This window comes from Galeopterus variegatus, unplaced genomic scaffold (genome assembly GCF_000696425.1).
Source record: "Galeopterus variegatus unplaced genomic scaffold, G_variegatus-3.0.2 Scaffold2768, whole genome shotgun sequence".
Classification (NCBI taxonomy): Eukaryota; Metazoa; Chordata; class Mammalia; order Dermoptera; family Cynocephalidae; genus Galeopterus; species Galeopterus variegatus.
The window spans coordinates 92,334-106,533 of NW_007728879.1; the positions used below are offsets into that span (position 1 = coordinate 92,334).

General features: G+C 38.8%; 1 protein-coding gene across 7 annotated transcripts in view; it reads right to left on the reverse strand.

Moving 5' to 3' along the window:
- The window catches only part of OSBPL6 (oxysterol binding protein-like 6), a 212,173-nt gene that overhangs the window by 74,476 nt on the left and 123,497 nt on the right, over positions 1-14,200 (reverse strand). For all 7 annotated transcript variants that reach the window (XM_008582929.1, XM_008582927.1, XM_008582928.1 and 4 more), the window contains one exon: positions 13,230-13,483. In XM_008582929.1, the coding sequence (XP_008581151.1) occupies positions 13,230-13,331 (102 nt within the window). In that variant the 5' untranslated portion in view covers positions 13,332-13,483. The remainder of the gene's footprint in view (positions 1-13,229; positions 13,484-14,200) is intronic.

Below are 14,200 nucleotides of genomic sequence, written 5' to 3' on the forward strand. Positions count from 1 at the left end.
CGCCTCGCTCAGCCAGTGAGCGGGAACCGGTCTGTATGTGGGATCCGAACCCTCGGCGGGAGCGCCGCCGCGCTTCCCAAGAGGCGCACTGTAGCAGTGCGCCACCGGGCCGGCCCCTGAATGATGTATTTTTAATAGCAGCTGCTATAAAGAAGATAGTTTTAATTTACCATGCCCTGTCTTGAACTCTAGTTATAATGGGTGCTCCTTGAACATAGGGACAAATTCATCTTCTTCTTGGTATCCAATCTACTCTATGCCCATTCCAGCCCATCCTACCACACCTGCACATTGTAGCCAGTCAAAAATTTGTGGAATTTTTCAGTGCTCTCTGATTAATTTGTAGAGAATGGTCCCTTAGCAATCATTAACACATGATTAGACATAAAACTACCTTCTAGCTTTATTTGGAATTATGAAAATCACAGCTCCAATAGTATTGAACTTTTGAAAACATTTAAAGAACCTAACTTTTAAAACAGAAAAAACTAGTTGATTAACCAAACAGCTCTTTTATTTATTAGATTTAAAGCTATGACTGGTCAATGGGGGAACATATCAAATTTATTTTTATAACATCTTCAGTTACAAAATTAGTTCTTTTCACAAGGTTTTCTTTAAGATCATAATTTGTGCTGTAATTTTTTGTACTTTTCTTCATGAGATAGCTATTTTCATTTTCTTTCATAGTGACTTGGAAACACATGCCACTAACTTCAGGTGCTGAACCCGTTATATAAGCAAGTTAAATAAAGTGTTACATAAACCCATTAATTATTCTTTTAAAATCGAGTTTCCTCTCAAATACTAAAATTATAACTTAATTTCCAGGTTAGTTTTTTAAGAAACTTAGAACACACAGACAAAATGGAAATACTTACCCAACCGTTGCTTTCCCTGCTCAGAGGGAACAGATGCATATTCAGCTTAAAACCAGGAGTTGAGAACACTTATTTCACTGTATTCTTTAATTTGGTAGAAGTACGTTCCCTAGGTTAGCATTCACTGATCTCAGTAGCTCCTGGGCAGCAAGTGTAAGTCTGCCATGTAGTCTAGTATACTCAGTATCAAAGATGTGGGTAAACAGACAGACAATGAAACACTTAACAGCTGAATGGTTCAGTGCAACTCATGCAGAGAGGAATATGACTCTCAAAGTGAGAGTCCAGAATATCTGCTGAACAGGTGTTTTGTCATTTACTTACTTCAACTTCATTTCAAAGATATGAAGGAGCTGCTGGAAATATTTTAGGCTCTGGCTGCAAATTTCTGCATAGACTCACTTTTCATACAAATTTAGGAGAGTAATAAAGAGAATTGGATCATTGCTCTCTGAATGTTAACTCCACTGAAACTGTTCATCTAACTATCTTATCTATGCATTTTTATATTTATAAATTATACAAAATATTTTCAAAGAAAAATATGCCAAATAATTTAGAAACTTTGAAAGTTATTTTCTTTAAGCTTTTGGCTATTAGGCTCGTCTCTCTTCTAGTTGTAGCTAATTTTAACATAGCAACACTATTTCAGTGATACTAGTAACCTCTATAGGATAGTGTTGTTGATGATGATGAAGGCAGTTAATATTTTGTGCTTTCTATAGCCCGTCTCTATGCTTTACATGGATTATTTCATTCCATTGTCACAACAAGCTTTTGAGCAATCACTGTTAAATTTCTTATGTCTGATTGAACAGAGGCACACAGAGGTTAAGAGGGGCACAGAGTCAGTAAGTGTCAGAGTTGGAATGTACATTAAGATTTTACTCTGGAGTCTAAGCTTTTAAATATTGCCTTTTTCTGAAGTTAAAAGTAATTTTAAATTTAAAAATTATAGCAATTTCATATAGCATATGTCCTCAACACCAACTGAACCTATCATAAAGCCTCTTCTACCAAAACCTTCTATAGATACAGAGAGATAAAAATGAGCGAAAAAAAAAAAAAAGATTATGGCACTTTTGAATATGGTATAACCTCAAGGTTAATTTCTTCACCACCCTTGTAGCAACCTCAATTTCTTTTTTTTTTTTTTTTTTTTTTTTTTGTCCTTTTTGAGACTGGCCGCACCGCACTCAGCCAGTGACCGCACTGGCCATCCCTATATAGGATCCGAACCCGCGGCGGGAGTGCTGCTGTGCTCCCAGCACCGCACTCTCCCGAGTGAGCCACGGGCTCGGCCCGCAACCTCAATTTCTAATTTTAAAGAACTAAGAGTAAGTCAGCTAGCTTTTACTTTGGGGATGCAGTGTACAGTGTAGAGAAAAGAACGTGAGTTTCACAGTCATACAGACCAGCACACCAATCCTCATCCCGCTATTTACCACTGTACTGAGAAAAGTCATTAACTTCTCTCAACCTCAGTATGCTCTTTCTGTTAAACTGAGATAATAATATCTATCTTACAAGACATTTCAGTCACAGAGTTGGCACCTAGTGTATGCACAGTGCTGCCCAAGGGCTGGTGCACTGCAGGCACTCAAATGGCATTTACCATCCCAGTTATAGACACTACAAGAATAAATGTCTAGGAACCTTACGCATTCCTATTGCCACAGAAAGATGTCCACACACACCCGGCAGGTGTATGACACCTGGGAGCCCTTTTGGAAGAGATGAATCCATACCTTACATGGCCTTCATGTTTACACAGTCAACCCAGTAAACTTAGTTCACACCACATTGTGAATTGACTGAGAAAGGTGTTGATGCAAGTGGAGACAGATGCCTTAAATACTCACCAGCAGGTCAGCAACAGCAGTGACGGCATCTGTCTGCACGCCTGCAGAAGATGTGCACAGACTTGCCTGCTGTTGTCTTAATAATTTCCTTCAAGGAAATTTTTTTCTTTGCAATAGCATGAAATATTAAAATCTCCAAAGCCAAAAAGCCATGGCTGAAGACGTAGTAATCCTGCTACTTTCTCTATCATTACAATTATCTTGTTTTTTTTTTTTCCTTTTTGTCTTTTTTTCGGGACCGGCAACGGATTGCAACCCTCAGTGTCGCACCCGTACCGGACCGGGACCGGCAAGGGATCGCAACCCTCGGTGTTGCTCCCGCACCTCGCTCAGACAGTGAGCGGCCAGTCTGTATGTGGGATCCGAACCCTCGGCGGGAGCGCTGCCGCGCTTCCCAAGCGGCGCACTGTAGCAGTGCGCCACCGGGCCGGCCCACATTCACTTAATTTTTAATTTTATACTTACGGAGTTAGGGCTTACATTTTTATTATTAAAATTGTTGACACTTTATCATATTTACTATATTCCAAATACAGACTTAAGGCTATACTCACACACACACAGATGCACACACACAAATTAACTCACAAAATAGGACCTTAAAAATACATATTCACTGCAGAAATTTGGGGGGGGGAAATGAAAAAGAAAAAAAAAAATTAAAACTACCCACAACTAGCAATAAACTCTTTCGATATTTTGGTATACTTTCGTTCAGCTTTTTTTTTTCAATGCATATATACAAGGGTACTTCAAAAACTTTATTTATATATTTTTATTCATGAAAATTGTCAATTTATTCTGGAACTATTCAATTTCCCCTTGATAGGTTAGGCTGAACACAGTAACATTCATTGTGATATATTAAATATAGATAGAAGTCTAAATTTTGTTAAAAAGGCATTTTAATATTTAACATCCCCCCCTGTTTTGTGTGAGGAACTTTATTAATTTATTTATTTTAGAGCCAAACTGGCTTTTTTTTTTCCTTTTTGTCTTTTTTACTGACCGGTAACAGGATCGCAACCCTTGGTGTCGCGCCCGTACCGGGGACCAGCAACGGTATCGCAACCCTCAGTGTTGCGCCCGCACCGCGCTCAGCCAGTGAGCGGGAACCGGTCTCCACATGGGATCCGAACCCTCAGCGGGAGCACCGCCACACTCCCAAGAGGTGCACTCTCCAGTGCGCCACCGGGTCGGCCCACCATGAACTTTTTGAAGTACCCTTGTACACTCAATTATTTTTTAAAAAAATTGGAATTACACTATTTTTTCAATTTAATAAACTTATTTTCAATTTTCAATATGTGATTTTTTCCCACAGTATTAAATATTCTTCAAAAACATTTTTAGCAGCCGTGCAATATTTCACCATATGGCTATGAGACAGGTTCTTTAAATATCTCCTTGCTATTAAACATTAGACTGTTTCTAATTTTTTACTCTATAGTAATAATTTTATAAACATTTTTGCACAGAAATCTTTACATATATCTTTGTTTCCTTAGAATACATTTTTAAGAAGCTGAGTTACTGGGTCCTATGGTATAATCTTTTTAAAGACTTTAGATACATATTGCTAAATTTCCCTCTAAAAAAGCAAAATCAATTAACATGCTGATCAGCAGTGAATGAGAGTGTCCATTTCCCTGAAACCTCATCAATACTGGTTACAATAATTTTTACAAAATCAGCTCTTCATTAGAATTTGAGGTTAAGAACTGGCACTTGAAATATAAAATATGCAATATGTACAGAGCTTTCCTTTACCTTTGTGAGTACTTTACTTAGTCTAGAAGAGTTACAGTGGATTCTGGGCAGTGGGAGATAAAATTTTCTATTTGTCCAAGTTTAAAATCAAGTAAAGCAGTTTATAGACTTATGGTCCATTGGGATGATGTTTTTGTGGTCCTAATGAAACACCTAAAAGTGTATTCTGTAAAAGCGATGATTTCCAAACCCGGATGAATAACAGTCTCCTGGGGAAGCTTCTGGAAACAACAGATTCCCAGGCCTTTTCAATAACCTATTGAATGAGGCCCTCTAGGGTTTATTAACTGATTAAACTGTGCTCTATCCATTTGGTGTTATGCCCAAGAACCTAATAGGCATTGCTTATCTTGGAACTGACAGATGAATTTGCTGCTATAAAAATGCTATCTAAAACCAGCCATCTCAAGTAAGAGATAACCTCCAAAGTGAAAAACTGATAAAGGCAGCTCCAGAGAACCAAAGGGCTTTGGCAGGCACACCAGAGAAAGCAGAGAACAGATTCTTATCCAAGTAGGGTTTGGTTCTGAATCATTTGTGGGTGACGAGTGTCTGAGTGCCAGGTGGCAAACTTCTTTCCAGTGGTCTCAATTTCGGCATATTCAAATTGGACTGAACAGATACTGTAAATACCAAGCAAGAGCAACAGGGATCTCCAAACGGTGGGGACAGCAAGAAAGCAGTGGGCTGCTCATTGCTTTTAATGGAAAAGGCTAATAATAGTTTTCAATAAACAAATGATCAAAACTTCTCATTCCAAAAACAATATGTGTAGTAAAAACACAGAAGATTCAGAAAAGCACAGATAACATAAATTTGCTTATGACACCCATACTCTATGATAACATTTTGGTCTAGGTAACATTTGGTCTGTAGTTTCCTAGGCCAATGAAGATGTAAAAAATCACTATTATTGCTAAGGGAAAAAATGAGGCAGCAATATATAACTCAAAAGTGATTGACAAACCCTGCCTTATAAAGTTCACTTAGAAGTATACAGAAGGCCCTTCATCTGAACATCAGCTTACCAAGCTTTACAGCAGATCAAATAGTGGAGTGGGTGAGAACAGGGGCTCCAGGAGCAGGGTTCCAGGGAGCAAATCCCGTCTTCATTGCTCATTAGCCATAGGCAAGATATTTCACACTGTTTGCCACAGTTTAGTTCTCTGAAAAAGGTGATGATAGTTCCAATATTCCACAGTGAGAGCTCATGAAATATTAGCAGCTGCTGGTGTTGTTCTATTAGTTTGTTCATGAACGTTGCCTAATATTTAGGTTTTTCAGCATGCCCAATTTGCAAAATGCATCTAAATCAAAAAAGTTGGTCACAGTGTGAATTTTTGCAAGCAAACACTATTTTTCCATTGACACTGGTCCAAAGTCCAGAAAAGTTGATTCCATGGGATAGATGGAATCCCAGAAAGGCAAGTTGAAATTGGAAGCAACTCCAGAATTTAAATATAGTTCTGAGCCCCAAGGGATTTTCTCTTCAGCATCTCTCTCCTGAGGACACTGCAGATTTTTAGACCAGTTTAGTGCTTCTCTCTGAACTAACAGCTGGGTTACAAGGTCATCCTGCAAATCCCTTTGTCCACTGGAATTCTACATAGAGCAAAAAATTCAAATTATATTCCTCCTCCTGGCAGATTTCAAGTTATATTCTCACTCGCTGATAAGGTTGGAGGTGATTAAAATTGAAGGTTAGGTATCAAATCAGGGATGCTTGACTTTTTCTTTCTAAAACTTAGGACATTTTTGTTTGAGATAACATTATATTTTTTACAACTCAAAGAAGAAAACAGATTTCACATTCAGAAGACAGAGCTACTTTTTCAAAACACTGATTTGGTTATTTTATTCAACAAAGGTATCTGAAGAAGCTCCAGAGGTTCAGTTGGAGGAGAAGACCTATTCTAATTCAGTTGATGTATATGCTGGCAGATATTTTTGCCAGCCTGTTTGCCCAAGAAGAAAACTTGTTATGAATATCCTGTACATAAAATACAGACATCAATGAGGAACATTTTTACTTTCTGGTTTTCTAGGCACCTCTTCCCTTATACTGAAAGTTGCACGGATAGCAGATGCTGCTCCTATCAGATTTGGGTGGTCATGTCACCAGCCCCTGGTTATACCAGCACATGGAGTCCCACTGAACCACTGCTGGAGACGGTCTTCACATGTCATCAGTGAACATTATGTGAACAGGCCACTGTTGGTTTTGAAATGTACTGGTGTTGATAATACATAGGAAACATTTTGGATACCCAGGTAGTCAAAATCTTCCATACTTGTTCAGGATTGACCATGATATGGAATACAGATTTTATAAAAACTGACAAGAAGATTAACTATCAGCCTCTTATGACTTATTTATAACTTTTCCCTTAAAATGTTCTTTACGATATAATGTCTAAGCTTTGGCAAACTTTGAATCATTATAAAGAATGGCTGGTATTTTCTTCTTTGATTTTTCAAGGATTTACAAGGTCCAACCTAGCAGAGCTATGATAATTCACTCATAATAGATGCTATCACCTGGAAAATATGCATTCTTAGAACCATAGTGTCTGATTTTTTGATATGACTTGATAATAATACAAATAAAAATAATCACTGGCTCCAAATAGGGGCCTTGCTTTTAAAAATGAAGATTCTTGGGCCTGATCCCAGAACTATTGAAACTGTCTTTACAGGGTAGTCTCAGACAGGTATATTTTTTAAAATTCTCTAAAATGCTTGTATGTGAATATAGAAATAATTATGGAAACAAAATCCAGTCAGTGGGTCACAAATTTAGTAACCCTATCATATTAAAGTTACCATAAAATAAGTACTATGACTGACTGGGAAACAATAACGCTGTTTTAAAATACAGACATACCTCCCACTCTCACCAATATTTTTAACACCAGTGCAAAATGTCCCTAACTCTTCCCTTTTGTCTGGTATCACTTCCTTCATAAGCCTCAGTCACTTATTCCACCACACATTCACACAGGAGCAGGTGGAAGGGTCTGTGTTCTCTCAGCTCCTCTCTGCTACCTTGGGACCATCCTTCTACTCTCAAACTCCATTCTTGTTGAGACTTGGAACTCCCCACTGTATCACCTTCTGTCCTTGTTACCACCTCCTGACCTCGTGATTACTCCTCCACAGCTATCAAGGCCCCTGGAGCCTGGTTCACAATCTTCTCTCCATCACTCCTCATTCATTTAGTCAAATATATCCTGAGCATACCATATGCGAGTTACTTACTGTATGAGGGACTAGGGATACTTTACTGAACAAAATTAAACACCTGCTTTCATGGGGCTTACATGCCAGTGTTAGAGAATAGAGAAATGGGATACAGACATAGACAGATAAACAAATACATATATGTATAGATAGCTATATATATAAAATTTATACATATATACAAAATATATATCATGCCAAGTGGTGATCAGTGCTTTGAAAAAAAAGAAAATGAGCTAAGAGGACAGAGAGTGGTAAGAACATGCAGGGAAGGGCAGCAAAGGCTGTCTAAAGAGGGTACATTTGGAGACTGAGTCAAGTGTGTGAACAAGCTGGGCTGAGGGGACCCCACAGATGTCAAGGTTGTGAGGTAGGAACACACTTGGCACATCTGAGGAATACGATGGAGAGAGCCAAGTGAAGGGGAAGTGGTAAGAGATGGGATCAGAAAGTTAGGCAGAACCAAACTCTGAATGACCTTGTAGACTACTGTCAGCAATTCAGTATTATTAGGAGAGAGCTAGGAAATCACTGGAGACTCGGTGCAGAAGAGCAGCCTGCTCTGATTTAGGATTCAAAGGGATCACTCTGACTGCTCTGTGAAGAATGATCTGTATGCTGAGCAAGCGCAGAAGCAGGAAGATCCACTAGAAAATGATGGCAATAGTCCAGGTGAGAAATGATGGTGGCTCAGACCAAGGTGGAGGGAGAGGAGGGGGTAAGTAGTGGGCAGGTTCCACCAGGATTCGCTGATGGTTTGGAAGCAGAGTGTGAGAGAGAAAGAGGAGTTGAGGATGATCCCTAGGTTCTTGGCCTTACCAAATTAAAAGATGGAATTGTCATTTACTGAGACGGGAAAGATGGGGAAGAAGCAGATTTGAGAGGGAAATTAAGAATTAAGTTTTGGACATGTTAAGTTTGAGATGTCTTCATTACATCCAAGTAGAGATCACCCATTGTAAGTTAAATATTCCTGTGACTGACCTCCTGACATCTAGTATCAGGGTTTGCAAATTCAAATGCTTTCAGAAGCCAAGCAGTCAACATAAATAAGTACTGAAATACAATAAGGACAGGTGAGGACTGTGGCCGATTAAAGAGTAAATGCACCATCTAAAGTAGAAGCCACTACTGAGCCCAGTATAGTATTGTCATTAGGAATCTGGGCTCAGTATCCCTAGGTCTTCCAAGTTTTTAATAGAAAGAAGAATTTGGATTAACAACCAAATCTTAGAGTTAAAAAAAAAAAAAGTCCCACAATCTACTAAATTCTAAAAGTGCTCGGTTAAATAAAGTTCTTACTTTAGGACTTATCAATGCCCTTACTTTGTTAATATACATTGCAAAAGAATTTTTTTTTAGCATTTCTCTAACTTTCTTGACAGTAGAACTCTCTTCTCATAGAACACCCCACGGGACAAGTATTCCTCTGGAGAATGCTGATTTATAGGTATATTTTAGACGCCTAATCAACCCCTTTATTTCCTCTTTGAAAGTTTTAGGGCATATATATTTATTGCAGCTTATGAGTCACAGTTGAGCACACACAAAGAGCCAATTTTGTTAGGTGCTTTAACAGCTAATATGAGACTTGAATGAAACATAAATCGAACAATTACTGAAGTCTTCTAATGTGTTAAACACTAGTGGAGTTTTGACCCTGTCATTGGTGAAGAAACTCTTGGTGAAATCACAAGGGCAAAGAATCACTTCATTTCCCAACTCCTCTCCCATCTTCACCTGTTGTGCTACATAACTTAGTGACAGAAAGGACAATCAATGACTACAATTCACAGATGTTCTTTGTTTTAATTTTCTAAGAGGAAGGAAGAAGAGAGAGGACAAATAAAACTGGGATGGAAAATCTGTAATAGGAAGACAAGACAGATATTGTTCCAAGTCTCTAAAAATATCCTCTAGGATATATTAAAACATTTGATATGTGAGGCTTGTCTCTGAAGAATTAGAATACAGAGTCTACTTAAAAGAGCACAAGATCACAGTTGCAAACAGATCAGTACAGAGTAAGATAAACATAAAAATGTCAAATATTGTCAAAAAATCTATAAAAGTGCAGAGAAGGTAATGTGGGTTTGAGTAGCCAGTGAAAGTGTCACATGAATTGGTCCTTGACACATACAGAGGCACCAGGTCAGGAGAGAGGATGGTGCCAATGCCACACAAGAAAGACAACTGCAGAGATAGAGATAGAAACCACGGTAGACAGGTGACAGACAGGAACCATGAGATAGAGTTTTAGTAACCATGAGCAGACAAGACTGTGCAGGTCGGGAGGGAAATGGAACATGAGGCTGAACCAGATCATGGTGGCCACTGGATACCAAGTAAGGAAACCTTAATTGTGTAGGCAACAGAGAGTCCATGAAGGATTTTTGTTCATGAATCTGCCATATTCAGGAAATTTGAAATGGTGAGGCCAGGAAGGAGCTGGTGAGGCAAAAGCACACTGCAGGAGTCTGGATACAGGTGATGAGAGTATGGGTAGGGAGTTGGCAGTGGGAACAGAAGGAAGTTACCATATCATGAAGAAGGAAATACCGAATAGGACTTGCTAACCTATCAAATGTGGGAGAAGCAAAGGAGAAAGGCATGGCAAGGACCCTGCATGCCTGAGAGAATGGTTATCCTGATAGCAAACTGGTTTATACATACTGATTTAAGGCACAATCAGACAGTAGTACATCTGAACAGAAATGCTCGATCAATTCATTAGTGATTTGGGACTAAGACTTGGGAAGGATAGGCAAGTAATGTGTATTAAGATAGCACTGTATTCCCAGTTATGTGCTAGATTCTTTACCTATACGATCAGTTTAGGGGGGAGGTAGGGGTGGAGTTTGCAATTTGGTGCCATCTGCATAGATGTCAGTCAAATCAGGAGAATGAACAGAATTCAATGAAGACTAATTTATCTCACTTTCTCTATGTCCTTTCACTATGAAAATAATTATCACACAAAAATAGATGCATATAAAAACACTGCATCACATCACATGACATGATCACTCAACATTTCTGAGTTCCATAAGTTAACTCTGGGTTTTAGGTAGTGATTGAGATAGGGAAGGAAAAACAGAACTGTAATTGTTCTTTTTTATTCTTTTCTCCCTTGAGAAAGATGAACAGACACAAAACAGGAGTCAGGAAGGAACCAGAAGACAAAGTATTTGGGAGAGTTTCCACCTGCTGAGATAAACAGGAATGAAAGTAAACTCTCAATAATACCCATTTGTACAGTGTCTCTTACTTTTCAAGCATTCATTGTCAACATACAGACGTGCTACTTTCATCCCCAACATAAAATTCTCCATCCACAAGCCAGTTAGGAGTCACACATTCCACCTTCAGGCTCCCTCTGGCAGACCAGGGTCTCAGTTTTGCCCTGCTGTTTTGCATGCTGGCCCTGGAGCTCAGGTGCAACAGGCACATCAACAATGCACACATGACAGATGTTTCTATAGCAGTCATCAGTCTTTTCCATTTGCCACAATTCTCCAGGGTGAGCTGAATCGATCTCTTCCATCCCCCCAGAAGCCTGGAAGGCTGCTTAAAATGTCTCTCAATTTAAATGCCCAGAGCAAGGGAAAAATAGAGAAGCCATAACCAGAAAGAGGAGAGGAGAGGTGGAGGGTAGACTGCGTCTGCAAACTTAGAAAGCATCTCAGCATGCGGTAGTTATTTAATATAAAGCTGTTTTCACTCATGGTACTCTTACTTTCTCTGACTCTACAAATGCAGTGCAATAAAAATGAGGGTACTTCAAAAAGTGAGTGGAAAAATAGAATTAAAAGGTGATACGAATCTTTCCATGAACTTTTTGAAGTACCCTCTTATTATAACTGTGTGAAATCACAGATTTAGTTAATGGTATAACTGCTTCTAATTCACAAAATATAGGTGTCCTCTTCGAACTCAATAATAAAGGACACCAGTGTCAAAAATTCTCCAAGACCACAGAAATATCTGCCTTAGGAACTGTGAAAAATATACACATAAGGAATCTCTGGTTCTTACTGATTCCCCTGGAATTTCTTGCTAGAAATGGGAGATAAAGTGCCTGGAGGGATTGAGACTGAAGGTTCCCTAATGAGCATCCTCAGCCTGCACTCCTACTATCTAGAAGAATGAATTCACATCTGAACTGGCTGTCTCAAGACCCACGTCTATAGGTGGACTACTGAAAACTGATGCTCATACTTCTAGAAACTGGGCAATATGCTTTGAACAAGTAAAGTGAAGGTGGGCACGGAGGGGAGTGGAGGGAACTCTGCAAGAATGTTCACTAATTGAAAGTTGCCAAGATGGAAAGTTTTTATAAAAAGTTAACATCTACTTATTGTAAATTTCCAGTTACATGACTAAAATACTATCCCAAGACAATATTACAATAGAAAACAGTTATACTCAGATCTGTGCCAGCCAAAACAACTACCTGTTTTGACAATGAAGAGCATTTATATGATTAATCCTTCTCCAACCCTGGTAGCAGAATAGCCACTAAAATAGTAATGAAGTAAGTAAATAAAAATGACTTACAGAATTGGCTCAAATGTGACAAAGGTTGTTTTTTTACCATAATTAAGCAACAACACTTTTTCTGTTGCCTTTAAACATAGTTTGAGTTCTCATTACTCTTTATTCTCAATATTACAATTTTATTTGTAACCTAATTCCTAAATCTGTTATCAGATTTCATGAAACACCAAACAGAGGTTAGAGCTTGGCAGACCAGTGAGAGCTGAAAGGAAAAACCCCGGCCCAAGTGTAAAATAAGACACACCAGGAGACAGGGACTCAACCAAAGTGTACTAGGCAGGCAAAATGAACAAGCGGGCTGCCCTCTCGAGAGTGGGAGCAGCAGCAGGGAGAGTCGGGGTGGGCCTTTTATATCCAGTTAGGCTGAGCTGGACTGTTCCTATTGGCTAAGAAGGAAGGGGAAGGAAGAGAGCGGGGTTTAAGCTGAGCTGGGACTTTCTCATAGATAGGCGGGCAAAATTGCGCATGCAGGAAGGTGACGTGGCAGCTAGGGGATTTATCCGGGAAACTTTCTCAGGCGCCATTTTGTGTATCTCGGTCTTCAACGCCATTTTACTTTTCTGGCAGAGGGTATATTAGCCCACAATAGCCTTATAGAAAGAAGTCCTTTGTGGGATTCTGTTCCACTCCATGAATGAAAAGAGGGAGAGCAGAACATTCATGCTCCTGATGCTAGATCCCCCTCCAGGTATATATATGACAGTTCTGTTGTCTATATTCTATGAAAGGTCCTAAATAACAGAAAATCAAGAGTAGGAGCTTCATAACATGGTCAGGTGTATCTACAGAAAATAATGACTTTTCCTGTGGAATAAAAAACTTCACAACAAAATTTCAGAATTAATTAGTGATGCCAACCTATCCTAATGGTACAGTATTTGTGTAAAATAACAAAATGTATGTCATACTCTTCTCTTACCTGCCTACTGTCTCTCTGGGAGGAGGTTGAAGAGGAGGCACTTCTATGGGTTGGAGTAGATGTTTTATGAGCAGGGGATATGCCCTTCTCGTCTGAACTCATCGCCGCAGTTAGAGTCTAGTTACGTGCACTTAAGACCATCCCAATCTTCTCTTAGATTCACAAAGAACTAGATGACTTTTCAGTTTCATTCCATTTTATGAGTCAGGTTTGACGAGAAGACAGCAGGCAAATATTGAGGGTGTCCAGACCACCTAAAAGCTAAGCAAAAAAAAAAAGCCTCACGTGATTAATTAAAAACAAATTAAAATCATCATACTTAGCAAAAATATATTAATTTGTGTTAGTGAAAGAAAGAACTCTGACATATTAGGAAATATTTCTTCCTCTAATTTTTAAGGTGGATGTTAAAAGTGTTAATATGTAACAAAGGTCTGTCAATAAGGAAAATAGTAAGAAACCACATGCTAAAGTTACATTCTTCCCTTACATTCTCTTTGTTTTAAAGCAGATTACAATGCTATATCATGGACCCTAATGCCAAAGTATACCAGCTTCTTCTCCAGAAATTTAATTTCCCTACACAATGAATTATATTAAGTGCTCAGCCCATGTTTGTCTTTAGTTTAGTTTGGCCATATCATGTATGTGATGGTTAAATCCAACACGAAGCAGTTACAAAAGGGTTAATGCATTATGTTACCGCATTATGTGCATCCTGTGATCCAGCATTTATCAAGGATCAAGGAATATGAATACCCACAGTTACTTATACCTCAAAACTACAGCATGTCTATATGTGACTCAACAACCAACAGGCTCACAAGCTTCTACAGAATGACAGGCACATCTTGGAAAACAGGTCACTAGTGATGCTTTACTTACCCACAACCAAAAGCCACTTCATTTTGTATTCAGATTCATGTAAGGAAGGCATGCATTGCTAATACTACAGTTAAAAGCTAGTCTCA